At 50.6% G+C, this 27,899-nt stretch overlaps 1 protein-coding gene across 1 annotated transcript in view; it reads left to right on the forward strand.

The window, feature by feature from the left end:
- The window catches only part of LOC140900835 (A.superbus venom factor 1), a 51,517-nt gene that overhangs the window by 19,698 nt on the left and 3,920 nt on the right, over nucleotides 1-27,899 (forward strand). Inside the window, exons 14-36 of the mRNA XM_073318712.2 lie at nucleotides 389-550; nucleotides 1,720-1,849; nucleotides 2,599-2,670; nucleotides 3,547-3,747; nucleotides 4,359-4,470; nucleotides 5,344-5,429; nucleotides 5,611-5,750; nucleotides 6,494-6,706; nucleotides 7,679-7,745; nucleotides 8,243-8,329; nucleotides 9,076-9,279; nucleotides 10,879-10,954; nucleotides 12,312-12,471; nucleotides 14,003-14,098; nucleotides 15,352-15,502; nucleotides 17,647-17,810; nucleotides 19,470-19,628; nucleotides 20,586-20,736; nucleotides 21,753-21,804; nucleotides 22,027-22,114; nucleotides 24,168-24,257; nucleotides 24,718-24,823; nucleotides 26,316-26,405. Of these exons, the coding sequence (XP_073174813.1) occupies nucleotides 389-550; nucleotides 1,720-1,849; nucleotides 2,599-2,670; nucleotides 3,547-3,747; nucleotides 4,359-4,470; nucleotides 5,344-5,429; nucleotides 5,611-5,750; nucleotides 6,494-6,706; nucleotides 7,679-7,745; nucleotides 8,243-8,329; nucleotides 9,076-9,279; nucleotides 10,879-10,954; nucleotides 12,312-12,471; nucleotides 14,003-14,098; nucleotides 15,352-15,502; nucleotides 17,647-17,810; nucleotides 19,470-19,628; nucleotides 20,586-20,736; nucleotides 21,753-21,804; nucleotides 22,027-22,114; nucleotides 24,168-24,257; nucleotides 24,718-24,823; nucleotides 26,316-26,405 (2,857 nt within the window). The remainder of the gene's footprint in view (nucleotides 1-388; nucleotides 551-1,719; nucleotides 1,850-2,598; nucleotides 2,671-3,546; nucleotides 3,748-4,358; nucleotides 4,471-5,343; nucleotides 5,430-5,610; nucleotides 5,751-6,493; nucleotides 6,707-7,678; nucleotides 7,746-8,242; nucleotides 8,330-9,075; nucleotides 9,280-10,878; nucleotides 10,955-12,311; nucleotides 12,472-14,002; nucleotides 14,099-15,351; nucleotides 15,503-17,646; nucleotides 17,811-19,469; nucleotides 19,629-20,585; nucleotides 20,737-21,752; nucleotides 21,805-22,026; nucleotides 22,115-24,167; nucleotides 24,258-24,717; nucleotides 24,824-26,315; nucleotides 26,406-27,899) is intronic.

Raw genomic sequence — 27,899 nt, forward strand, 5'->3', positions numbered from 1 at the left:
CAGTTAATTGCTCCTGATTTACACCAGTGTGAGATCAGAATTGGGCCCACGGAGCAGATCTATTACAGTTCAAACTTACTTGTAAATTTCTCAGGGCTGCCTGAGGGACAAAGTCACCTTTCCATCATGGCTGGAACAAAGGGACTGCATGGACATTGGGTCCAATTCTGCTCTCAGTTTACACCAGCATGAATATGGAGTAACAGCACTGAAATCACTGGAGCTACTCCAGATTTACACAGCTGCCCCTGAGATCAGAACCTGGCTTTTGGATGCTCAAGGAACATGAAGTCTTACCTCCTTTTCTCCTATGTTTCGCAAAGGACGGGTTCTTAGCTGCTCTCTCTGCTTTAAATCAAAACCTCTCCCTTCACTGTCTTTCATACAGCTTGTGGTGAAAGGAGCCACCAACGAAGACAGGAGAATCCATGAGCCGGGAACTCCAATGAAACTCAAGCTGGAAGGAGACCACAGAGCTTATGTCGGCCTGGTGGCCGTGGACAAAGGAGTCTACGTTCTGAACAAAAAACACAAAATTACACAATCTAAGGTGGGGCATGAAAGACGTTGGTCGTAACTTGTAATGTTTTATAGTGGGAAATGCAGCTCGGCTCTTATCCTTGCTTGACGCTCCAAGATGGTGAGAAGCGAAGTGAGCCTTTTGTTTGCAGACCTGCCGCTTGGGGTTTGAGCTCCACTGTACTTTAAGTGAGCTGGGCCAGGCCAGGTGAGTACTTGGATGGGAGGAAACCCAGTGAAACCCAGGGTACTGCAGGGAGTGCTGTTCTGGACACACTAAAGGACACCCTCCCTTTGGACAGTGTTGACCCAGATGGTGCTGGGCTTTAGGAAACTGTGTGGGCGTTGCAGTAGGGGGCGCTCTCCCCTCAGAGGTAGTTCTCACCCCAGTGCTCATGGTGGTGTTGTACATCAGGGAGTGGCGGTGTGCTCAGTAGGGGGCGCTCTCCCCCCCCCCAGTCAGAGCTGAACCCAATGTCCCCGTGCGGCGCTAGGGGGCGCTGTGCTGCACTGAGTGGAGCGGGGGCTCAGCAGGGGGTGCTCTCCCCCCCCCGCAGTCAGTGCTGAACCCAATGTCCCCGTGCAACATTCGTGGTTGCTGTGCTGCAGGGAAAAAAGTGTGACTGAAAAAAGGGAGCGCTTTCTTCTGAGTCAGCACTGATCCCCGGGCCCTATCAAGGTTTTAGGGGACGCAATGGTACTGAAAGTGCCATTTCTCAGCTGACATATCAAACAGAGGTTCTGGTCATTGAATGTCCTGTGACCCTTTCCACAAGGGTCAGGGCCCGGGTGCGCTGGGTGAATTCTAACTTGGGTATTTGATTTCTCTCTGCCTAACATCCTTTGCTGTCTGGGTTCAACTGGCTGCATAATTCTCTCTTTCTCCTCCTAAAATCGGTTGTGTTGCTGGGGCAGAATGGCTGTTGTGCTCCATCCCAGAGGCGGACGCATTTCCGTGGAGATTGAGTTGCAATAAATCCTTTACTTACGTCTCAGATTTTGCTTTCATTTACACTGCTGCAAACACAGAGCAAGTCAAAGGAAGTCAGTGGAGTTACTCCAGATTGCGCGATTGTACCTGAGACCAGAATCCGGCTCACAGCCTGTATAGTGCTTTGGAATCATGCTGGATGGCACCATATAAATGGGAAGTGTCATTGTTAACAATAATCTCTCAACCATTGTATTTGCGCCTCACAGATCTGGGACTCTGTGGAGAAGAGTGACATTGGCTGTACGGCTGGCAGTGGAAAGAACAATCTGGGGGTATTTACGGATGCTGGACTGGCCCTGGAGACGAGCAATAGGATTTCCACAGCCCAGAGAACAGGTATCACTCTGTAGAGCTGGACGGTCGCCATAAGCAATGGAGGAAGGGAGGAAAGAATCAGCAAAGCAAGACACAGTAACTTACGGCATGAGCCGGGGGTAGGGACATCAGTCTAGCAGGGCAAATCCCACTGGAACGGCCTAGGAATGGAAATGCTGGGGTTACCAGGGGGGATGAGAATAAGGTCCTGAATTCCCACTGGCCCCCCACCTATTAAAAGAGGGATTAATTTTAAGAATGGGGTGGTTCTGAGGTGGGGATTCAAAGACCTTCTCTGCTAGTCCACTGGGTTTCTCCCTCTTCCAAAGTATCTTTCTCCCCCCTGGCCAGGAAGGGACGGGCAGATGGCTGGTGCTTCTCTCTGCTCTCTCTGCCCCAGGCTGCAAGCTTTTGGGGGCACCACACGAGGAGGGAGGGAGGGAGGAATGAAGTCTGCTTCACTCTCCTCTCCTTCTGGTTGCCCTGGCTGGCTGAGCATCTGCCCAACAGCTCTTCTGTGGCTCCCAGCCAGACAGGAAGGAGCAATATGTTAAGTGCCAAACTGGCTTTTCTGGTTTTCTGATTTGCCCCTAAATCAACGGGGTTCCGCTCATTGAGGCCTAGACCATTCTCAGAAATTTGGGAACTGACCGGATGCGGTGTTCAAATGTTACCATGTTACATCCAGACAGAGAAATGGCATCAAGTTGAGTGGAGGGCCTCACTCGATGGGTGGGTTTTTATTTTGTGTTTCTCACTTCCTTCTGCAGATCCAGAGTGTCCCCAGCCAGCAAAACGCCGGCGTCGCTCCGTTCAGCTCATTGAGTATAAGGCAATCAAAAGTAGGTACTAATCAGGGGGTTTGCTATCCTTGATCAAAGCAAGCATGCAAATCAGGAATGTGATTCCCTTACATGACCAGTTTCACCCTGCTACAGCCTCCTGCCAGCTGCATTTCTTGTAACAGGAGACGGGGGAGTCAGGATAGACTTCCATATGAGGAGAGATTGGAACTGATAAATTTATAGAGGGGATGCGATAGAGGTGTAGAAAATAATGAATGGTAAATTGCTCTTTGGGGCACAGACCGTCTCTCTGTTCTGTGTTGGTACAGCACCCAACACAGTGGGGGTTTGGGCCATGACTGTGGACCCAAAGTGCTACTGCAATTCAAATAACAACAAGAGGTACATTGTTAAATTACCCATTTAAACACAAGGAGACACTCAACCCAACTGAATGGTTTCTTATTACGAATTTATAAAGGGAACTATTTTCATACACAATGCATAATTAACCCACAGTACTCACCATCACAGGATTGTACTGAGGCCAAGAGCCTAGCAGGATTCAAAAAAAAAAGGATGAGCCATTTACATAGAAAAGGAAGAGATGTTCACCATTCCATAGGATTGGATTTTTAAAGAAGAGCTATACATCCTCATGCTTCAGGGCATGAGCCAACCTCTAATTGGGGTCAGGAAGAAACTTCTCTGTAGGCAGGTTATTCCACTATGGGGTTTCTTGCACCTTTCTCTGAAGCTGCTGGTGCTAGTGACTGTCAGAGACAAGATACTGGATTAGACAGAGCAGAATGCTAGTTCCTATGTTCCTTCTTTGGCCATGTCTAGTAGTAAATTAATGAGAGAGAGAGAGAGAGAGAGAGAGAGGACTAGAAGAAGCTTGGTAGGAATGACCTTCTGGCGTTTACATTTCAGCGGCAGAGTACCATGATCGGAAGCTGAAGAAATGCTGCGAAGACGGGATGTACGAGAACCCCATGGGGCACACCTGCGAGAAGCGAGTTGGGTACATCCTGGATACGGATGAATGCAAGAAGACTTTCCTTGACTGCTGCAATCATATCAAGACCATACGGGACAAGATGCAACGGGAGCTCCACCTGGAACTTGCAAGAAGCAAGTACTAGGGTTTCAATGTCACTCAGAGGAGCAAGGCTGGGGGAATGGTTAGAGAAATAAGACCACGCCACATGAACCAACCCTGCCCATGTTCATAGATCCCCCAGGTAGGAGATGAACATGAATGCAGTGGCAGCAATCCTGTTAGTGTTGTACCATGTTGATATGGGGACCCAGATGAGTCAGGGTAATAACCTCTTCACAGGTCGCTGCTGAGGTTTAACCTTTGTTTCTAAAGCACAATCCTCTACCATTTGAGCCAAAGGGGTAACTCCCCTAGCTAGGAATAGTAGTAGGCTCTTACCCTTTGCAGATTATCCACTAGAGGGCGCACATGTAGCACTGAGCCAGTGGCTTATATCAGTGTTATAGGAGCCCAGAAAAGGCTAGCTCATGGGGAAACAGCAAGGCAGGCACGGAGAGGAGAAGAAGCCAAACTCCAATTCATGCTTTTCTGGGCTGGCTGCATCTAAACTTGGCAACATAGGTCAAATCACGGATGCTTTCAGGCCATTTATAGAGCAGGCCAACCCCCGAATCCTTTCAGGTTTGCCCCATCCCAATCAAGATCCCAGCAGAGCCAGATGGTCTGTGATTTGATTTTCCAGGTGACTTGGATGAAGATTTCATGTCTGACGAAGATATCACCTCAAGGAGCCAGTTTCCAGAGAGCTGGCTGTGGCAAGTAGAGCAGCTGACTGAGCGACCAAATGAACTGGGGTAAGAGCACGTGGCCGTACCACTCCCATTCATCGAAGGGCCACATTCAGAAGTGGTATGGTATAGCTCCCACTGAAGTCAGTATCTCTCCACCAAGAAGATCCCCAGTGGAGCCGGCTGAAGAATTTGTCATGATTTAGGGCCAGCATTCAGGAGCTGATCCATATTCATAGAATCACTTCTACATTTTAAAGCGAGAAGGGCCCTTAGATCATCTAGTCTCACCTTCTCTATAACAGAGACCAGAGAATTTCATTCAGTTTCTCCAGTTTTGAGCCCATATTTAGGTACCTAAAAGAACTGGCCCGACTTTCAGAGGCACTGAGCAGCCAGTGGTATCCCCTGGCTTCAGCCCTAATGAAAAACCAGGCCGCTGATTTAGGTGCTAGAATATGGATGTAGGTGTCTGGCTGTATAGCGTTAGCCTTTTCTCCTGTTCAGGAACTGTTCCTCATTTCTGTTTGTTATTCAGCGTGTGTTATTAGGTTGCTGAGTCACATGATATTGACGGTGCTTTCTAATTGGATGGCAGAACTTTTTTTGGGGGGGGGGGTTAAATTGGTAAATGAAGTGCTGGGCCAGGTTCCTCTCCACTGGAATGGAATACAATTCCCCTCCTTGGATTAGACCGGGACACTAGAATTAATATCCCTACCCCTGAGAGCTTTAAAACAGGTTGTGTCCTCTGGCTAGTGCAGAACGTGGACCGCCGAGTTCCTCCCCAAAGATGGCTCTATAGTTCAGTGGGTGGGTGAAGGCTTTACCATGGACCTCAGTCCTAAGATAGGAGGATCTACACCTTTAGTTGGGGAATGTCCATGAGTCCTCGCTCCATCCTTCTGTAAAAGACTCTGTCTTTCTCTTTCCATGTAGAATTTCTTCCAGGACAGTGCCTATTTTCCTGAAGGATTCCATCACCACCTGGGAAGTCCTGGCTGTGAGCCTTTCAGAGACCAAAGGTGAGGAACACCACGAGCTCTCCAGAGAACAGGCAGAAAAGCTAATGGGGAAAAGACCCCAGGCCACAATGGGCCTCGGAAACATCACAGTCAGATGGAACAATCGAGGAGTCAGCAGACACATTTCAGGACTAAAGTATAAGCCCCCCTGTCACTGACCCTGGGTCTTTCTCCATTGCAGGGCTCTGTGTGGCTGACCCCTATGAGATAACAGTAATGAAAGATTTTTTCATCGACCTCCGGCTGCCCTACTCTGTAGTGAGGAATGAGCAAGTGGAAATCCGAGCTATTCTCTACAACTATCGGGACCGAACAATTAAGGTAAGCTCACTGCCTCATGGGGCTCTGCAATTGACCTGAGGTGTCAAGTCTTTGACAGACAGCCAAACCAACACAAAATGGTGGAAGGCTTCTCCTTCTAGGGCCTGATCCCTTTGGGGCTGGACACCCTTGTCTCCCATTGACCTTGTTGGGTGCTCAGCACCTTGCAGGATCAGGGCTATGGAATCCACCCAGTTAAGACCATAAGAGCGGCCATACTGGGTCAGACCAATGGTCCATCTAGCCCAGTATCCTGTCTTCTGACAGCGACCAATGCCAGGTGCTTCAGAGGGAATGAACAGAATAAGTAATCATCAAGTGATCCATCCCCTGTTGCTATTCCCAGGTTCTAGCAAGATTGCATGCTATAGAGGGAGATAAAAAAATACCCTTCTGGCTGCCACTTTTCTCTGCCTGGGCCTCAAATCTGTGAGTAGGTACCAGGTTTGGAGCTTTCTGTTGACTCACACCGGTAGCCAGACCAGGTGGGTCTCATTACTTCCACTCAGGAACACCACAGACTGAGGTCCTCTCTGAGGCAGGACAGGACTGGGAGGGGTGCAGTCCTGAAGGGCCTTTCAGGAAGGAGGTCAGGATACAGTCATATGCTTTATAAGTACAGTCCTGTCTGTTGTTTATTAAGATTAAAGGCAAACTCCAGTCAGAGGGTATGTTTTGGATCAGTGCCCTACAGTGTCATGATGTGCAGACTGCCTGCTCACGAATCTCTGTTCTCTTCTCAGGTCCGGCTAGAGCTGCTGTACAACCCAGTTTTCTGCAGCGCATCCACTTCCAAGGCTAAATACCGGCAGATCCTTGACATCAAAGCCAAGTCCTCCCTGGCCGTGCCATTAGTGATTGTCCCGTTGCAGCTGGGATCTCATGACATTGAGGTCAAGGCAGCGGTGTGGGGCAGTTTTGTGTCTGATGGTGTGAAGAAGAAACTGAAGGTTGTGGTAGGTATCAGGTGATGGGGATGTGATGTCTGCTGGAGGGCAAGAGTCTGGAGGCCAGATTGGCTGGCTTCTAGAATCCGTGCTGTTAATTTAACCTGTTAAATTAACACCCTGCATCTCTATCCTCATCCCACTTCCTCCTCTCCTCTGTGGCAAATACAGCAGGGCTGGGCCTGGCCTGGTTATCTTGCACTCGATCCTCTGAGTCTTCACGTAAAAGACCTAGGTTCAGTTCCTCAGGCCCAGGGTCTTGCTCCTTGGACCAGCGGGTGCTGGAATCAATGCAGATTCAGTGCACCCAGGGAGAACCTCATCTCACTCAGCAGAGAGAGCCAAGCAAAGGAGCAGCATTGGTGGGTTGTGAAGGGTGTCCCATTGGCCTGCCCCAGGAGAGGAAGATCCTCCACTGAAGATCAGGGAGTAGAAAAGTCTTTCAGGGAGGTCACAGAGCAACGATGGCACAAATTGAGCTTCTCACTTCCTCACCCTGCCCGACTCTGTTGGCCAGGTTCATAAGAACGGCCATACTGGGTCAGACCAAAGATCCATCTAGCCCAGTATCCCGTCTTCCGACAGTGGCTATTGCTAGATGCCCCAGAGGGAATGAACAAAACAGATAATCATCAAGCTATCCATTCCCTGTCACTCATTCCCAGCTTCTGGCAAAAAATTCCTCCCGTTCATCTGTGCTGGAATCAGTGGTATTATGCTAAGGATGAATTTGGCCTAGGGACTTCTTGGATGCATCCTAATGAGGATCCAGAACAAAAGGGGACGCTGCCTGAGTTGAGGTCAGATTCCAGACTTATTGGGTCGGAGCCTGATCTCAGTTTCACTTGACCGCTGACTTCCAGTGGAGCCACTGCTGATTCACGCTGATCAAAAGATCAGCAAGTTGCTCACCTTTTCCTACTGCTCTTCATTGTCTCTGAACGCTACTGTGCTTACTATGCTCTTGTCATTCCTGTCTAGCCTGAAGGGATGAGGATGACCAAAACAGTTACATCTGTCGTATTGGATCCATCTGAGAAAGGAGTAGGTGAGTAGCCGCACTGCTTTGCCTTTACGTGGGGCCTTTCATCCTGAAGGTCTCAAAGAATTCCACAGTCTATATCTAAGTGAGGCCATCTCTGTTTTTGGAGCCCTTGTATCTAACCCAAACATATAATCGAATCTGCAGCAAACTTCCCTGAAAAATTCTACTGTGGCATCCGATCATGCGTGGGAGATTTCAGAGGGATTGGTTTCGTGTTGGCTGAGATGGAGGTCAAAATCAGGCTCATCACGGAAGACTGGAATCAGCAATATGCAGAGCAATTCAGCTGCCACTGAAAAGCAGCCACCTCTGCCTGCCCCGTATTCACAGCTTCCTGATTCCCATCTCAGCTGCCCCCTCCCTCCCTTTGCCCTAGCACATCAGTGGATTGTGCAGTGTTCTCTGAATGTTGTAGAGTATTACTCAAGAACCGGCAGCAAAGCTCAGCCAGCTGGACGGATGGCATTTCACTGTCTCTTCTCCTTGTCCTTCCTTTTCAGGGGGAGTCCAGGAAGAGAGGGTGAAAGCGGCAGAGATAGAGGACATTGTTCCAGACACAGAATCGGAGACCAAAGTCAGCATCCAAGGCAAGGGCCTCTGATCTGAAAGAGTTTTATGATTTAGAAACAGAGTGAAGGGAGCAATGAATTCCTTTCTGGTAGCCACACTCGCAGGAGGTGGACCGATTACCCACTTGGTTCTGTTACAACTGTCTATGTGCACTATCGAGCATTAATGGTCAAGATACATCAAAGTCACTGTCGGCGTGTGGCTAAGCAAGGTGCTCATAGGAGAGACAGGTGCACAGAAATAAGGAGCACCCAGAGAGTAGCCTATGTCTTTGGACAGGATGGCCTAGTGGTTTGAGCCCTAGCTTAGTATTTGGGAAGCCTGAGTTCAAGACCTTGCTCTTCCACAGACGTCCCTGGTGACTTTGGGCAGCTTTCTTAGCCTATCTGAGCTTCAGCTCCCCAGCTGTAAAATGTGGATAATAGCCCTTCCTTTGCCCCCATTTAGCTCAACCAGCAAGGGCTGTTGCTTTCAGAATAGGAGTGTGCAGGTTCTATCCCCACCGCTGGCAGGGCTGGAGTGAAGTAGCCTGGGAGGGATTGGTGAGAAATGCTCAGAGTAGTGCAGGGAACTTTGTCAGCACACAGGACCCAGATCAATTGTTGCTGGGTTAGGATCTGACCTTCATGGGCTTTGGGTGTGCTCAACCCATGGATTGAGCTCTCAATCCGCCACTGCCCGCAGAGAGGTCTGTCTGTCTCTCTGTCCCCACCAGCACCTGCTCTCTGTGCTTGAATTCATGCCACGTTATTTCCTTGGCCAGGAAACCCCGTGACAATCATTGTTGAAAACTCCATCGACGGGGCCAACCTGAAGCACCTCATTGTGACGCCGTCTGGCTGCGGGGAACAGAACATGATCGGCATGACCCCCCCCGTCATCGCCACCATCTACCTGGACAGCACCGAGCAGTGGGAAAAGATCGGAGTGGAACGCAGGGCAGAAGCCATCAAGTTGGTCATGCAAGGTAAGCACTTCTCATGCCAGACAGCAAATCCCTCTTCAGGCTCGCGTTAGGGACACAGGAACTGCTGCACAGGACCAGCCCCGAGGTCCCTCTAGCCCAGTAGGAAAGTGGCCAGTACCAAATGCTTCAGAAACCTCACATTAAGCACACTGGGCAATAGATAGAGAGTCCAGGGATCAGGCAGCTAGCCTGGCACACAGGAGACACCAGTTCAGTTCCCTGCTCTGCCACAGACTTCTGGGGTGATGTTGGGCAAGTCACCTAATCTCTCTGTCACTCCATTTCCGCCTCTGCAAAGGGGGAGTGTTGCAGTGCCCTGCTGCACAAGGGGGTTGTGAGGGTAGACGGCAGGAACTCCGCAAACTCCCACCGGCACCCGGATTGTGGCCCTGCCCCCGCTCTGCCCTTCCCCACGAAGCCCTGCCCCTGCTCTGCCCCACCCACACTCCTCCCCGAGGCCCCATCCCACTAGGCCTCTTCCCCCCGAAGCCTTGCCCTTGCTCCATCGCTTCCGGCCCCCGTTCTGCTACTCACTCCTCTCTGTCCCCTCCTCCCCGTCACTCACCAAGAATGCAGGAAAAAAGTGGGAGGGGTCATGCCCCCCTGGTGCCTCTGGTAGTTACATTGCAGATTGTGAGGCACCCTGGTACTATGGGAATGGGGCCAGATAGGCACCTAAAATAGAGAGAGAATCTGCCTTCCACTTTAGGTCTCCTACTCCCTTTAGAGGTTGGTTTAAGACCTGAAGCATGAAGTTTAATATCCCTCCACCAGTCTACATTGACATGAGTCATTATAGCTCTGAATAGACCTTCCTATGCAGACAAACACCCAACTCCGTTTTCAGTCCTGCTGGGCTTTTGGCCTCCAGTTCATTGCTGGCCTATGGCTGTTATGCGGGGAATGGGATGGTCGTGGGGTGGAGGCCATTCACCCACATTCAAATCCGTTTCAGGTTGGCACTTGGTAGCGAGGAAGGATAGAGAAACTCATGACCATTGAGAGAACTTGGTAGATTTCAACAGGTGTCCCTTTCACTACACCACAGTCCCCTTGTGGCCCCCTTGTGGGCTGCCTAAATTAGGTGTGGAGTCTGAACTACAAACATCCCATCCCTTAAGCTTTTACAATATGGGGAAACTGAGGCAGACAGTGACTTGCACAACATCACATCACGCAGTGAGTGACAGAACTGAGAACTGAACCCAGGAGTCCTGACTCACAGCACCTTGCTCCAAACACTAACCCACCCTCCCCTCCCGGAGCCTGGTATAGAACCCAGGCATCCTGCCTCCCAGGTCCCCATATACCGTAATCACTTGGCCCCACTCCCACCCTGGAGGGAGGATTCATGCGGGTGAGGAATGGGGCAGTGCCCATGCCAACTGGCTTCACCACCAGACATCTTTCTGCCTTTGCTTCCCTTGAGTTGCTGTGCTGTGTCCCTCCTGAGAGACCCCTGCAGAAAAAGGGGGAGCCACACAACTCAGACGCAGCGGCAGGGGTCACAGCTCTGACTTCGTTTGCCTTATGCATGTAAAGTCCTCATTAGAAGCTCGCCAGACATTGCACAGCTCCTTTGTACTCTCTCTGTTTCAGGTTACACGCAGCAGATGGTTTACAAAAAACCCGACTTCTCATACGCCGCTTTCAAAAACCGGCCAGCAAGCACTTGGTGAGGACAGTGGGTTTTCTAATGCACCTTCTTGATCAGCGTTAGCCTGACCCTACACATGCAATATGTGAGCCAGAGCAAGTCAGTCTCCCGCCCAAAACCAGAGGGCAAAGGTTAACACACACAATGGGAAAAAAGTACCCAATCCAACTCCCACAGATGGCAATGGAAAGACTCCCAAAGATGAGCTAGGCACCTGGCAGGATTTACAAAAGCACCTAAGCAGAGTAGGGGCTTAATTCCCTTTGAAAGTCAATCAGAGTTCAGTGCCTAACTCACTTAGGCACTTCTGTAAATCCCGCTGGGTGCCTATTTTCATCTTTAGGTGCCTAAATGCCTTGTTAATGTGGCCCCTAGTGATTTCAGTGACAGTTCAGTGTGGGCAAGCGGACGGCCTGAGGGATTGGTGATGAATAAGGCAAAGATTTAGTCACGGGTATTTTTAGTAAAAGTCATGGACAGGCCACAGGCAATAAACAAAAATTCACGGCCCATGTCCTGTCCATGACTTTTACTAAAAATACCCCGTCAGGGTGTCACACCCCTGACTAATTCTTAGCTGCTCCTAGGACGCCGCTGCTCTGGGGGTCTCCGAGGTACTGCTTCTCCGGGGGTCCCTGGGGCACCATTGCTCTGGGGGATCCCTGGGGGATGGCAGCTGGCTCCTGCTCCGGCGGTGGGGGCTGACTGCCTCCGGCCACCCACCGTTCTGAGGCCCCTGGGGACTGCTCTCCAACAACCTCCAGGGCTCCCCCCAGGCTGCAGCTGCAGCCGCTGCTCAGACTGCCCCCAGGGTGGCCCCTGCTGCTGCTCGGGCAGTCCCCGGGACTAGCCACACCAGCCGCTGCAGCTGTGGAATTCATGGAAAGTCACGGAATCCGCGACCTCCGTGACAGATTCCCAGCCTTAGTAATGAACTCCAGGTCCTTTCACTTTTAGCTGGTTAGTTTGTAGCTGGCTCAGAGTAACCATTACCATCTTGACGGCTGTTCACTGGGTTGTGTGAAGTTGAGTTTGATGACGCTCCAGTCCAGTTCCTAGTGGCCAGCTGTCCACAGCAGGCCCCCAACCCCACAATCCTGGTCATACCACTGCAGGCAGCAAGAGCTCGGCACATCTCAAGCAGAGCCAGCAGTAATAGGGAGCAGTGTCTGGATGCGCTTTCCCGGACAAGCAGTGACATTTTCCCTAGCTCCATGCTCACTCAGGTTACCATAAACTGACCCACATGAACCTCCCTCCATTTACTGCTGTGAAACGTCTCAACTCATACCTGAGTGCAGACGGTCCAGCTTCCACACTGAGGGCAATTCTGGGAAGGCAGGAGTGACCGTGATGTGATTGATTCTGCCCTCAGGCTGACGGCGTACGTGGCAAAGGTCTTTGCTATGGCTAAGAAACTGGTGCCCATTGAAAACCAAGTTATCTGCGGGGCGGTGAAATGGCTGATCCTGGAAAAGCAGAAACCAGATGGGGTCTTCCAAGAAGATGCCCCCGTAATCCACGGAGAGATGGTTGTACGTGTTTTCTTTGACTTTTACACACCAATCACTACCCACCTCAATCATCACAGCAACTTGTTGGTTCATAATTCAAAGGGAGATCTTACTGGGCTGCATCTCAAAGTCTGTGCTCACGTGGACTGATCTCTCTCTCTCTCTCTCTCTTTCCCTCTCATCAGTGGAACAACCCAGTGCAGTTACCTGGGCAGCAGTGAATGGAGATTTAGGCCAATGAGCCAGATTGTATCTATTTAGTCCTTAGTGGACTTCATGGAGTCTTTGGCACTTCTCCCTTTTTGGGTGGTAAACATTCTGCTGGGGGTAGATCATTTTTGGTTTTGTTATTATTCAGGGTTTAGGAGTGGAAGGGGGGGGTCATTGTTGGAGCTAGGGGTGTCACGTTTGGGATTTATGGGTGCCAGGGTTTAGGGTGTATCAGTGTTAGGGTTTATTAGTTAAAAGGGGGTGTCGGTGTCAGGCTTTTAGGGGTGTCAGTGTCAGGATTTAGGGGTCTCAGTGTTAGGGTTTAGGGTAGAAGGGGTTGTCGGTGTCGAGGTTTGGGAGTGTCAGGGTTTAAGGTATAGAAGGGCGTGTCGGTGTCAGGATTTAGGGGGCATCAGTGGTGAGGTTTAGGGGTCTCAGTGTCAGGGTTTAGCAGAAGTTCTGGAACTAGGGGTGTGCGGGGTGCGGCAACACCCCCTGGCTTGAAGTGGTTTCCATTATATACAGGGTTACAGTTGGGTTCAATGGCTCTCAGCACCCCCACTACAAAAATTGTTCCAGCACCCCTAGGTATCAGTGGGTTTAGGGCTATCAGTGTCTGAGTTTAAGGGGTCTCTGTGTTAGGGGTCTCAGTGTTAGGGTTTACGGTAGAAGGGGGTGTCCATGTCTGGGTTTAGGGGGTGTCCGTGTCAGGGTTTATTAGATAGAAGGGGGTGAGATTAGTGATGTGAGTGTTCTCATGGTGGAAGGACATCTCCAAAGGAGATAGTTTTGCAGCGTTTACAAAAGACGCTTAGGCTCTGGCCTGGCCTGATCTCCCCTGGGCATCGGTTCCCCAGCCTCTCAACTGAGAATGCCTTGTCCTCACCTCTCATGCGCTTTGTCCCGGGCTCAGTGATTTGCATTGCCCCAGAGGAGCGCAGCTGTCTTGGTGATTCACAGGCCAAAGTTTGGTCTTTGATGTCGCTGGGGCTTGACCCATTAACTGCACAGGAAGCTGCCTGGGAGCTAGTGACAGGACCTGAGCACTGGCCTGGTGAGCTAAATTCTCTCACGCTGGTTTAATACGGAGCGTCTCTATTGACTTGGATGGAGTTCCTCCACATTGACAAAGGAGTAACGGCCATTGCACGACAGGTGTTCATTAGCCAAAGGGAGGTTCAGCGATAGGTCTGGCCGGGACTGAGAGTCCATTCTTGGGTAGCTTTCTAGGAAGCATGTGTTCTGCTATAATTTCCTATGCTGTGGGCTTGGGATTAATTCTTTCTTTTCATGGTACTCGGGGGACTTTCTTATCCCAAACCTGTCCTTTGCTCCCCTTTAGGGAGGGTACAAGGGTGCTGAGCCTGATGTCTCTTTAACGGCTTTCGTGCTGATTGCATTGGAAGAGGCAAAGGACATTTGCAAGGATCAAGTCAATGTGAGTATCTCTGCACTGTAGATTTACTTCAACGTTCATACCCAGGTTTTCCCATCTTTCAATCCCCTATGGCATGTGGAATTTGCTGGGGAAGGAGCTAGTAAATCTGTATTTATTCATGCCATATATAAGCAAATAAAAAAAATGGTTTCCTCTAAGCTTATAGAAACAAAGTTTATAGGTCCGGACCATTCTAGGAAGTTAGTGAAAAATGAATCGACATATGGAATACCAGAAACATTTTACTTCAAACATTCGATTTTCCCTTTTGTCTTTAACAACAAAAACAGCACCCTCGCCCAAGCCCAGCACCCCGGGCGGTCACCTGGATTGCCTGCCCCTAAATCTGGCCCTGGTCTGTGGTATCAGACCGAAGCTGCAAGAGAGGAGGATGAGATGACGTGGTGGGCCCGTAAAAAGTGGGGATGAAGAGAATCATAGGTGCGGACGCTGTGGGTGCTCTGGGGCTCAAGCACCCATGGAAAAAAACCAGGGGGTGCTCTCCACCCAGCAGCCACAGTGATTCCACCCTGGCTGGCTGTCAATCAGCTGTTTGACAGGTCCCTGGGGCTGGCCCCTGATCAGCAAGCGGTTGGGGGGAGGCGCTTGGGGGAGGGGACAGAGAAGAGAGAGCACCGAGCTGACGAGGGGTGGGGACTTTGAGGAAGGGGGTGGAGCGGGGCAGGAAGAGGTGGATAAATCATGCATGCGAATCATGCATCAAAGTCGTGAAATGGGCGACAAATACAATAAAAAATAAGGTATACAAAAATTTAACAAATAGAGGGGGGGATGCCAAAGACGCTCTGGGGCGCCATTTGGGCTAGGGCCGGCCCTGCCACAGACTTTGGTCTCAGTCCTGATGACACTCTGCATGTGGTCCAGAAATGTCCCCTTTCGCTGCCCTCACATATCTCACTTCCATGCCTTCCTGCCTCTTCTGTCTTTCACCAGCACAAAATTCACTCTGAAATTTAATAAAGCTGGAAGCCACACGAATTCGTAATGTCTTAATGTAACCCAGACACCTCCTGGGTGTGCTGAGGCCACTTAGAGAGAGATTAATGAGTCTGCTCTAGGGCCTTTCAGGCTTTTAGTTCATGCAGTAGAGGCTCATGCATTTAGCTCCGCAGGTCTCAGGTTCGATCCTACCTGCCGACGACCAGGTTCTGTTAATGTTACATTAACATCACCCGAAACCTCAGCCTAACTCACGAGTTTGATTTTCTTTCGTTTTCTTTGTCACCTCCTAGAGTTTGGAAGGCAGCATCATCAAAGCCGCTGACTACTTAGCCAAAGGGTACCAGTCTCTAACCAGACCTTACACTGTGGCTCTTGCGTCCTATGCCTTAGCGATGGTGGGGAAACTGAACACCGAGAAGGCACTCATGAAAGTTTCGAAAGGTAAATCAGGGCATCTTATCAACTACTGGAAAGATGTGGCCAAGTCAGGATGGGGTTCAGGGAAGAGAAGCAAAGGAGGTTGGAGAGGGACTAATTTATGAGGAATGAATAACAGGCATAGATTTGTTCCTTTTGACCAGATTTGAGATTGATCGGGCTGGGTGTAAATCCAGAGTAACTCTCCTGGGTTGAGTGGACTTACTCCAGATTTATACTTATGTGTCTGAGATCTGGATGTGGCAGAAACATATGGTATTACTTGACCTCAGGAGGAATCTGAGAGCCCTGTATATATATCTAAAGGATGTAAACCCCAAAGAAAAAGAGAGAGAAAAGGGTGGGTCAAGAGGATGTAACTGAGCAAAGGGGAATTTCAGAGGATATAGAATAATATTACCCGCAAGGAAAATTGAGTTTGCCCCATTGTTTGGGAAAGTTAAAACAGGGCAGGACAAAGCTGTTGTCTATATATATCAATGTTATGTTGAAAGGTGCCAGGTGGGTCTTTGATCCCAAAACATTCACAGACCTTGGTGTCACAGGGCGCAGACTCACCCGGCAGCGCCTCCTTCTGGTCCTCTTGGGGAATTAGCATCCAGCCTCTGGAGCGCCCTCTTCAGGCTGGTGTCTCGCCGCCCCTGGCCCTCGTGTCCCTCCCGGACCCCGGTGCCCTTGTCTTGGGTGCCTCCCTGGCAGTACCCCCACAGTTTTGGGTCTCCCCCTGCCAGGGGAACCCCCACCCACTATCCCCACCTTGCCTAAGTCTTAGGCTACTGCCAGTCACCAACTAGCCCCCGCTCCCTGGGGCAGACTGCAGTATAAGCCAGTCATCACAGGCGACGGGGTTTGGACCTGCTGCCTCTGCCTACCCGTGGCTGCCCCTGCAACCCCCTTGCCTAATAGGCCTTCCCAGGCCTGCAGCCTGGGGCTTTCCTAGTCCCAAGCTCCCCGGCTCCCTTGGCCTTCCCCAGCCCTGCTCCCACTCTAGGTACTTTCTCAGCCCTTGCAGCCAGGTTCCCTCCAAGCTAGAGAGAATCTCTCCTGGATCTTCTGGCTCAAAGCCTTCATAGAGCCAGCTGGGCCCTGATTGGGGCATGGGCCCCAGCTGCCGCCACTTCCCCCAGTCAGCCAGGGTTTTACTTCCTTCCCCAGCCCCAGCCCTCTGCAGGACTTTTCCAACCCCTTCAGGGCTGGAGCGGGTGCTCACCCCGCTACACTTGGCCATGTTTACAGTACAGGGACTATAGTGGCACAGTTATGGTGCTGCCGCTATGCTGGTATCACCCCATATTGTGGACGCAGACTGCACCGATGGAAGGGGTTTTCCACCTCTGTAGGAACTCCACCACCATGATCAACGATTGCGAGCTGAATGGAAGTATTTTTCCATTGACTTAGCTGTGTCTACACTAGGGGCTAGTTTGGCATAGCTATAGCGCTCCGGAAGGGTGTGTGTGTGTAGATTTTTCACATGCCCTGAGTGACTCAGCTATGACGACCGAAGTTTTAAGTGTAGACCAGGCCCTTGTTCAAGTTAATGGATGTGCCAGGCACTCTTTCAGACTCAGCGGAAGGAGCAATCAAGACTCTTTCTGTAGTAGACACCGCTAAAAACAATGTAGCACAGCAAGGTCAAGAGCTAAGCCATGTGGGCTGAGGGGTTTCCCTGATCACAAACGCAGGAGCTAGTATGTTCGTTTTGTACCCTGTGCGTTAGAGGCAGAAACAGGCTGAAAGCCTGGAGAAGTATTATGAAAGGAAGCAGAGAGACATTGCTTGTTGGGCCTAGAACTCACTTCAGAGGCGGACTTGGGGATTTCTCAGCAAGGAGGTTGCCTGCTGTTGGTTTCTCTTATGCTCTCTTATTTCTCTCTCTGCATTTTCGTAAGCAATCAGGTTTAAAGCAGAGAAGGTATCTGAGGCCTGTGATCAATTCCTCACTGTAATTGAAACAATCCTCTAAGACCCCAAATATTGGGTAGCTGCTCAGCTCGAAAGGGGCAACAATCGGTTTGACTTACCAATCATCCATGCAGAAAGTTGGGGAAGGAGTCAGGCGATGGTATGGCCCAGTCAGATCTGCTCAGAATGAGTGGATGTCCTGGGGAAGAGTCCTTTAGCGTGCCTTCTTTGCTGCTGCCTAGAGGGAAATCGCTGGGAAGAGCGGAACGCCCGCACCTTCAACATTGAGGGCACCTCGTACGCCTTGCTGGCCTTGCTGAAAATGAAGAAGTATGAGTTGACCGGTCCCATAGTCAAATGGCTGAGAGAGCAGAACTACTACGGAGGGGGATATGGATCTACCCAAGTGAGTATGATCCTTATAGCCCAGGGTATCCTTCCAAGACTGTGTTTTGTGGGAAGGTCTCCCCTCGGAAAAGATGGGATTCTGATCACTTGAGTCATTGTAGAAAGCCCTGGAGAATGACCAGTAGAGGACAATCCTGCATTGCCTGGGAGATGGGCAACGTGACCTATCAGGTCGTTGCCATTGTTAACCTAAGGCAGAGACCAGCATAGGAGCATGACTGAATCTTCTCACTTGAGGCTCCATCCTGCCAAGGTGATGGGTGCAAGCATGCTTCACTTTAAAACAGCGAGTTGTCCCCGGGGAGTCAATGGGCCTTCTCTTCTCATGGGCAGAAGCGCATGGGCGTCTGGACTCATTCTAGCATTTGTTTGGTTTTTGGCCGTTGGTCTGGAGACAGGGTACCAGGCGTGTAGGACCAACGGTCTGAGTCCAAAGCCAGGGTGGATCATGACTAATCTGAATCGATTTGGGTTTAATCCATCTCTAAGTAGAACTGTAAGGTTATGGGGTTTTGGATTCTTTTTTTTAAACTGTGCTTACACAAGCCACTGGAGAGGATAAAAACCCTACTGCTAGTGGTAGCTAAATAAAGATGGATTGTCCTCAGATATCGCTCCCTTCCCTGGAATACGGGGGCCACTAGGAACTATAGGGTCTGTCTGTGTCCAGCAGCCTCAGTAGAGAAGCCCCTTTACATTCCTTGCTACTGAGTCTTGTCTTTTCTCTACCTAAAAGGATGCTACAAGCTCTGCTGGGAGTGGTCTGTATTTTTGGAGTCACGAGCAGCGTGTTCTATCCCTAACTCTGTGCTGTGTGTGCCATACATGTCTCTATATATGTAACCCACACACCTCCTGGGTGTGGTGTTCTGTCCCCTCCAGTGGCACCGAGATCACTTAGAGAGAAAGATTAATGTGTCTTCTACAGCCTTAGTTAAGGCCACATGGCTTTTAGCTCATGCAGTAGAGGCTCATGCATTTAGCAAGAGGTTCCACGTTTGAGTCCCTGACAAGCCCCCACGTGTAATACCGATAGACCCCGGTCGTCGGTGGGCAGGATCGAACTTGGGATCTCTGGAGCTAAATGCATGAGCCTCTCCTACATGAGCTAAAAGCCACATGGGCCTTAGCTAAGGCTGTACAGCACACTCATTAATCTCTCTCGCTAAGTGGTCTCGGTGCCACCAGGAGGTGCGTGGGGTACATACACATAGAAGGAGCCACTGTCTTGTTGTGCTCTGTCCAGGTGACAATTGGCCCCTGTTAATAGCTAGGGGAGATGGGAAACTAATTGACCATGCACGATTTACTTATTGACCATGGGTTCTATTCCTGGCTTGGCCACGTGCTTCCTGGGTGACCCTGGGAAAGCTACTTCCCTGCCCTGTGCCTCCGTTTCCCCATCTCTAAAATGGGGTTAAAGATATTGTACTGTTTTGTAAAGTGCTTGGAGATCTACTGATGAAGCATACTACAGAGGAGCCAGGTAATATTATTATATAACCCTTTGCCTGCGTGACACCCAGTGGAACCCTGGTGTTTTCTTTCATTGTATTTTTGGTTCCTCTTCATTAAAAAGTCTCTTTAGAAGCTGTCAGATGTCCAGCACAATAGGACAATAAGGTGTAACCCTCTTGTCTTCCTCCTGGTGTTCTAGGCTACCATCATGGTGTTCCAGGCTCTTGCGCAGTACCAGATAGACGTTCCGCAGCACAAAGACCTGAATTTGGACGTTTCTATTCTCCTGCCACGCCGTGCTAGTCCGATAAAGTACAGAATCTTACATCAGAATGCTCTGGTGGCCAGAACAGCAGAGGTATCATGCTTCTCTGTGTGATTAGTAGAGACCATTGATCATAGCGAAAGGGGATTTGACTAGAATCTCCTATCCAAACCCTTTTGAGAGTGGGAGGGGGATTCAGATTCCTGGCACCAGCTCCAAATGCATCCACACTTTTGACTCAGATTTTTAAGACCAGAAGGGACCATTATGATCATCTCGTCTGACCTTCGGCAGGTCAGAGGCCGGAGAACCTCACTTACTAATATCTGCATCAAGCCCATAACTTCTAGCTGAGCTGCGAGATGTCTCTTAGATAGATATCCAGCCTTGACTGAAAGACTTCAAGTGATGGAGAATCCACCATATCCCGTCAGGCTCTAGGGTCTAGGCAGTCAGGCCTGGTGGTTGGAGCTGGCTGTAGAGTTGGGACTGGGCCAAGGGCAATGCTGAAATCAGGGTCTGGGGACAGGCCGTGGGTCAGAGGAAGGTCCCTGGATGTCTAGTGGTGTTATGCAGAGTAACTCGCAGCTCTGATGGGGACAGTAAAATACTTGTGCCTGGGGGTTATCTGGCCCAGGGCCTGACCAGGGATTGTCACTGCAGGCTCTGTTGGAGGGGTAAGTCACCGCAGCTGAGTGAGCAGCCCTGGGCTGGCTGGGGTTTGCCTCACACATCCCGAGGTAAATTGTTCCAGGGTTAGTGACCTGGATTGTGTGGTTTTGAGCTGAATCCAGAAGTAGGAGGGGATGGGTTGCTTTAGGCTTGGCTCTGGAGAAGCAATACGTCTGGAGATCAAAGAGTTACTGCCTGGTAAGTAACCTTTTTTCTCCTTCATGCTAATGCCTCTGCAGAGTCCCCCCAGCCCCTCTGGGCGAGTGGCTGTCAATCTCACCAGCTTCATTTTCTTCATTAGCTTCATTTGCCTTGTCTTTAAATCATGATAATAATAATGAACTACAAAAGAAAATTAACCTTGGATCAACTTTACAGACCAAATGGAACGAAGACTTCACTGTGAAGGCAGAAGGAACTGGACAAGGGACCTTAACCGTAATGACGATTTATAACGCAAAAGTACGGGAGGATGAATCTCAATGTAAGAAGTTTGACCTGAGGGTATCGGTCGAAGAAGCCCGGGGTGGTAAGTAACCGCCCATCTTTTCTCTTCTGAAGTTTGCTGTCAATCCTCAGATCTGGACAAATTTGGCTCAGTTACACCAGTTTAACTCCATGGACAGCAGCGGATTTACACCAACCAACCACCATCTCTGCAATCATATTCTTAACTTTGGAAAGTAGTTTTGTGAAGCTCCTTCAAACTCTCCCAGTTCCCAAGTCCTACAAAATTATACCCATAGGGCAGACACTAAATTATTACAGCTACCACATGTTCTAGGTTGCAACTAATGCAGGGTCATTCCAGATAAGGGAGGAGATGCTGCCTTCTCTCATCATGGCACTTGTTAGCAGCAGAGTTGGAGCATCGGATGTGGATGGGAACACAGGCCAGCTACTCTGGGTATTGTCTCCCTTTGAAGTAGAGATGAGCCCATGGCAGGGAGTCTGGTTAGAGTCCCAGACTTCCAGTGAACACATTTCCAGACGGCATGGGGGTGAAATCAGCATGGGACAGAAGGCAGGATCTTCAGCACCCAAAACACAAGCCTCTGCGGCTTGGTCTAAAGGAGCAATTTCCTTGAGCTGGGAGTAGCTGATTGTTAGAGTTGCTAGGGCTGGCCAGTAGAGGGAGCCATGACCACACATCAGGCCAGCATATGATAGGGGGATCCAGGATTTTGGCACCTCTTGTTACAGAAACAGGAGCCAGCAGTACATTGTTCTGAACTTTCCCACCTGTCCAAGTTCACACCCACGGGTTCTCTCTGTTTCGGTCTCCTCTTTCTGCTAACTCTAGACCATATTTTGTTTGTGCCACCCAGCTGGGAGAGGCTTTTTAGTTTGCGTTCCCGGGATGGGAAGAGTTATTTATGGATTGCTGGAAGGGAGGGGAGGTTTATTGAGGGATTTTTCACACCTACTGTAGGACCTGTTTGATTACTAAGCCATGTTAGTGCACCTAAAAAACAAAAGAGGGTTATTCTGGCATGAAATTTACACTGAGATATTAATTTCTTTTCTCTTCTGCAATGTTTCTAGTTAAGAAGCCGGAAGGAGCAATGCGTTCAATCTATATTAAAATCTGCATCAGGTGAGAACAATGCCCTTTAACGATAGATGATAAATAGATGGATAGATGCAGTGGGTAGATGGACAGATGCAGGGGGTAGCTGGAGAATCCTGGGCTACGAATTTTTCTATGGAATTGCCAAAAAAGTTATGATAAAGCAACAGGAACTGGTGGAGTGATCGCAAAACCAATGTTCAAGTGATGAATTCTGATCAAAAGGGTATTTTCTCTTCCCCTCGTTAGGTTCCTCGGAGTGGTTGATGCCACAATGTCCATCATCGATGTCTCCATGCTCACTGGCTTCTCACCAGACGTGGAGGATCTTAAGAGAGTACGTCAGTGTAATCTGAGAAGAGGGGACGTAATAAACAATGCAGTGGTTTGGCTGGGGCTTTCAGATAAAAAATCCAAGGCACCAGGTGAATAGTCAGGCTCCAGGGTTAAACCTGGAGGGAGACCAGATGGCTCTAAGGATTGGTAACAGCTTTAGGAAACCGCAACCAGTTCTCTCCATCTTGAGGATGGAATGTCATCTCCCTTGGGCAGTTTTTGGGGGCCTTTTTGGGACTCAGCTCAGTTTCCTTGGGGATGGGTGTTCACATCTCTGTAACCAGCACCACAATTGGTGGGCCCTTTGTTGGCATTCATAGAGGAGATGCCAGGGGATGAATAGGCTATGAGCCTAACGTCCAAATTCACACACACAATCAGGGACCGGGGCAAGTTTTGCAAGTTGAGCCGGCTGCTTTGAAAATCTGGCAATACAAATCTAGGTCAGTTCAATCCTGCTTTATGGGATAGCAGATTGAGGGGCTGCTGTCATTTGACTGTGCATGCCAGAGCAGACTGCATTTGATACAGTCTCTTGTACAGTGGGGCCAGAATTTAAAAAAAATGGCTTCCCTTTAGACCCTCTGACCTACACGGTGAGGAGTTATTTGGGCCGGGAGAACCGTGGATATAGAAAAAGAGGCTGCACAAAAAAGCCAGGCCCCGAAGGAGTCACTGCAGTGAATTGCTGCCCTGGTATAAAATGAGGGTGGATTATTAGGCAAACAAACCCAGGGATGTTTCCAGCATTGGTGTTCTCCTCCTGCAGCTGCATAAAATCAGCCAGAATGCCAAACCAGAACCATAGTGTGCCCAGAGTTGCTGCTTGGCTTGTACTGAGCATGCTCAGTAACATCTACTTACACTGCTGCCCCCAGTGGCACTGCTCCACCCCCCTCCACCCCACCCCCCCCATCTGCAGGTCTGGGTCATCTCTGGCCTGGCAGTTCGTAGCCCCGGCACCTCTGGGCTTGCTGCGTCAGTATGAAAGTAAAAAAGAAAGAAAGAAATTGCTTGAGCCCCGGCACCTCTTTCATTACAAATGTAGGCACTGTGCATACGGACACTGTGGTCACCGAACCTGGGACCTTTATCATGGAAAGCTCAACTTTTTCAGCGAGAGTACCAGCTCCGTTAGCTGTGGATAGAGTTGCCAACTTTCTAATCACACAAACCCGAAGACCCTTGCCCCGCCCCGTCCCTGAGGCCCCGCCCCCGCCTCGTCCCTTCTCCAACGTATCGCCCCCTGCTCACTCCATCCCCCCTCCCTCTGTCGCTCACTCTCCCACACCCTCACTCACTTTCACCGGGCTGGGGCAGGTGGTTGTGGTGCAGGAGGGGGCAAGAGCTCTGGCTGGGGATGTGGGCTCTAGGGTGGGGCCGGGGATGAGGGTTTTGAGGTGCAGGAGTGGGTCCGGGCTGGGCCCAAGGGGTTTGGAATGTGGGAGCGGGCTCAGGGCTGGGGCAAGGGGTTGGGGTGCACGAGGAGGTTCATGGTGTGGGCTCCAGCCAGGCAGCACTTACCTCAGACGGCTCCTGGAAGCAGTGACATGTCCCTCCAGCTCCTAGGCAGAGGGGCCAGGGGGCTCTGCGCACTGCCCGCACCCGCAGGCACCGCCCCTGCAGCTCCCATTGGCCGCGGTTCCTGGCCAATGGGAGCTGCGGAGCTGGTGATCGGGGCGGGGTTAGTGCGCTGAGCCCTTGTGGCCGCTCCGGCGCCTAAGAGTCGAACATGCCGGCCGCTTCCGGGAGCTGTGTGGAGCCAGGACAGGCAGGAAGCCTGCCTTATCCCCATTGTGCTGCTGACCGGAGCTGCCAGGGTCCCTTTTCGACCAGGTGTTCTGCTTGAAAATCAGATACCTGACAACCCTAGCTGTTGAGTAAGTAGCAGGCTAGTATCTTCCATGCAGATCCTCTCATGGGAGACGTGATCACAAGCATGACGCCACTGAGTCACGTAGTGAGATGATGGATTTTTTTCACCCAGCTGCAGGACTTTCACAGAGACGGTGCCTTACCCACAATGCCTTTTGCTTTTCCTTCTTCACATTTAGCTTTCCCAAGGGGTCGACAGATACATTTCCAAGTTTGAAATCGACAAAGCCCCATCCGATAGAGGAAACCTCATGATCTACCTGGACAAGGTAAAGACTCGACAAGGGGCTTCTCTGATCCTGTGTTCATTTCATGGGCCCCTGCTGAGCCAAACTGCATTCCCAGATACAACCTGGCATCCCCGCAGATGTCAGCAAGTTGACAAACTGCAACCCCTGGCCGAATTTGACTCACTGGCCCAGATTCAGGCTTTCCACTAGGAACAACTGAATGGTCCAGATCCTCAGCTGGTGTATGTGGATGTAGGTCCATTGACTTCAGTGGGAAATACACCATCTGACATTAAGGTTGAATTTGCTTCTCTGTGTCATTCACTTCTTCTTTCCTTGCTCCTTTCACTTCTCTAGTTCTTCTTTCCTCCACCTACCTCACTTTCTCTTTGCCCTCTTCTTTCCCCAACATCTCCCTTTCTTTTATTCTTTTTCATTCTCTCTTTTCCATCCAGCCACCCTTCGGCCTAAGCAATCCTGTTATTTCCCCCCCCCCCAGGTTTCGCACAGAGAGGATGAATGCCTGCAGTTTAAAGCTCACCAGTTTTTCGAAGTTGGTCTCATTCAGCCGGCATCCGTCACAGTCTACGACTATTACACCATAGGTAACAGATCGCAGCTCTCCTCACCACTAAAGGCACCATGGCTTCAAATTCTGCTCTGGGTTACATTGGTGTCATTACTTCTTGCAGTCTCTTGCTGAAATACTTGGTTACCATTATCCCCGTGTAACCGAGGGGATGCACTGAGATGTTAAGAGATTTGCCCGCAGGTAAGCCCTAGACAGCTAATAGCACAGCTGGGAGCAGATTGCCAATTCAGAGCTCTACGTACAGCTTCCGCATACACAGTCCCCTCCCACCACTGGAAATAGAACCCAGGCGTCCTGAATCCCAATCTCCTGCTCTACACTAGCTCACACTCCCGTCTCTACTTTCCCAGATTACTGTCAGGAGTCTGATTTGTCGTGCATGCCCCAAGTTTCACCTCCCTTAAAAATGACTTGCTTACAAAATCAGACATAAAAATACAAAAGTGTCCCAGCCACACTAGTACTGACAAATTGCTGACTTTCTCATTTTTTACCATATAATTATAAAATAAATCAATTGGAATAGAGATATTGGACTTACATTTCAGTGTGAGACCTGAGCCTGTTTTCGCTTGTGAGCCTTGTCATTCGGCGGCTGGAGAGCGGCAGCTGCTGGCCAGGTTCCCAGCTCTCAAGGCAACGCCGCTGCCAGCAGCAGCGCAGAAGTTAGGGTGGCATGATCTGATATTGCTACCCTCACTTGTGCGCTGCCCTTCCGTGCTGAGCGGCCAGAGAGCGGCGGCTGCTGGCCGGGGAGTTCCTGTGGTTTGTGGTGAATGGGGACTATTTTTTCCATCCTGCTCCCACCCCGCCCCACAGTCTCTACTCCCACTCCCACCCGCTCCTGCATTGTTTGTTGAATTTTTATCCCGCTCCCGCTATTAGGGCAGCGGGACCTGTGGGATCCCAGTCCTGCTGCAGGGCTCTAGAGCCTGTTGTAAAACTAGGCAAATATCTAGATAAGTGAACATACCCCCTGGGGTACTGCTAGGGTATGTGTCGCCCTGGTTGAGAACTCCTGGATTAGAACTCAGGGGTTTCAGACTCATAGACTTTAAGGCCAGACGGGACCATCCTGATCATCTAGTCTAACTTCCTGCCCACCTCCCAGTTCCTCCTGTTCTAACATTACCTCAAGCTGGAAATATGTGGTCGCACTCATCACCTTAACACACCCATGCAAAGGTAGGCAAAATAATAAGGGGAACCTCTGACTACAGGCAATAATGATCCTACTGGCCCTCTCCCCGCATTTTACCTCCAGAGGTAGATTTGCTGCTAGCGTGATTAAGAGGGTGTCTCCAACAAGCACCAGCCCATCATTTCAAGTTGATGGTTTCCTATAGCTAAGAAAGTTGTTCCCACAGATTGTTGCTCCCTTCCCCAGGGTCACCCAGTGGGACGTCTGCTTGAATAAGGGTTTCAGGGTTGTCTCCCAGATGCTGTAAATCATGGCTGTTGTTCTGCGGGAGGGGTAGTAATCCGTGTCTCTGATCTTTCTCTAGATGACCGGTGCACTAAGTTCTACCACCCGTCTAAGCAGAGCGGGCTCTTCAATAAGCTCTGTCACGGGGAAGTCTGCCGGTGTGCAGAAGGTAAGGAGAGTCCTGTCTCTGCTTACATCTCTGGTGGGGGCTCCCCTGTCAGCTTTACCAGCAAACATGCAGTCCCAGGGCCCCCCAGCATCAGCCCCTCAGTCGCTCATCAGGGCTTCTCCTTCCCTATGGGCTCTGGATGATTCTCACATGTGATACAGGCTCACGGCAGCCACAGGCAGGAAGGTCGCTGGGTTTGTCCCCCAGCCTGGAGCTCTGACTCTTGGCCAGCTGTGTCCCTGCTACAACACCACCACATACAGAAATGGTGGGACCAGGGTTGGGATGAGGGCGCCCTCAGTGGAAATATGTGGGGGATGCACCCCCACATAAAGTCATGCACGCCTGGGGAAGGCAGGCAAGAGAGGAACCAGAAGGGACTGCAGGGCCTGGGATTGGGCCAGGGAGTGGAACCCAGAGGGGCTGGAATGGGCCTTGGAGCAGGTAGGAATCCCCGGGACCCACCTTCCCAGCCTGAAACCTGCCCCTCACCACGCAGAGTCTCAATATCTTTCTTCACTCCGTCTCCTATCCCTCCTCTCCTGCATTCGCAAAGGGTTTCCACCCTCCCTGACCACCTACCCTCACCTGCGGTCCCTCACTCCCTTTTCCAATGGCAACCCCACCTGCCAATCACATGGAGAGCTGGCAGCAGGACGTAGAAGCAGAATTTCTCTTGTCGGCTGGATGACCGGGAGGGAGAGGGTATTGGAGAAGTCAGTTCCTCCTCTCTGCCCATCAGGGCCCTGGGGGCTGGGCTAAGCCAGCTGATCCGTGGAGTGGGGCTGCACACATTGAAGCAGGGCAGTCTGGGATGCAGGAGTTGCTGGGTTTCCAGCCATTCCGATGAGGATGCTCCTCCCTGGTTATGAAACTTCCGTGGAAACATACCAGCTGTTTCAATGGTTGGAATCCGGCCTGGGGGGTAGTGACATGAAGTCAGACACTTCTTTAAAATATGTGGGTCCTCTCATTCCAGGATGCCCACAGCTGGCACCCCTCAGCCCCCTGCTGTTAGTTTCAGCACAGAGGCCAAGTATTGGATGAGCCATGAAGGCTCCACTCCCTGCTGACTCTTAGGAAGGGATCCTCTAGAAGAGGGTGGAGACCCATTCGTGGGGCCCTTGTTCAGTGGGGAACTTGCTGTAGCCCTGCAGTCTGCCAGGCATACAGAGAGGTATTCAGTTTCCAGATCTCTCCTTCCCATCACCTTTGATTCCCCATCTGCAGCTCCACTAAGTCCCGAGACAAGGCTCCTCCTGGCACTGACCCAGGTAGATATCCACCAGTGCAGAGAGGGAAGATAGCTGAGATTGCCAGGCCTATTTATGGTCCTTGGTTATTTCATATATCCAGAAAGAGTTCCTCTGGGCAACATCTACTGATTCCTTTGCAGAACTGTCTGAGTCTGTCGGCTCAGGATCGCCTCATTTAGACCCTGCAACCTACCTCACCCCCAAGAAACCCTTGTTTCTTCTTTTACTGTGCCCCATA

Source organism: Lepidochelys kempii, chromosome 20 (genome assembly GCF_965140285.1).
Source record: "Lepidochelys kempii isolate rLepKem1 chromosome 20, rLepKem1.hap1, whole genome shotgun sequence".
Classification (NCBI taxonomy): domain Eukaryota; kingdom Metazoa; phylum Chordata; order Testudines; family Cheloniidae; genus Lepidochelys; species Lepidochelys kempii.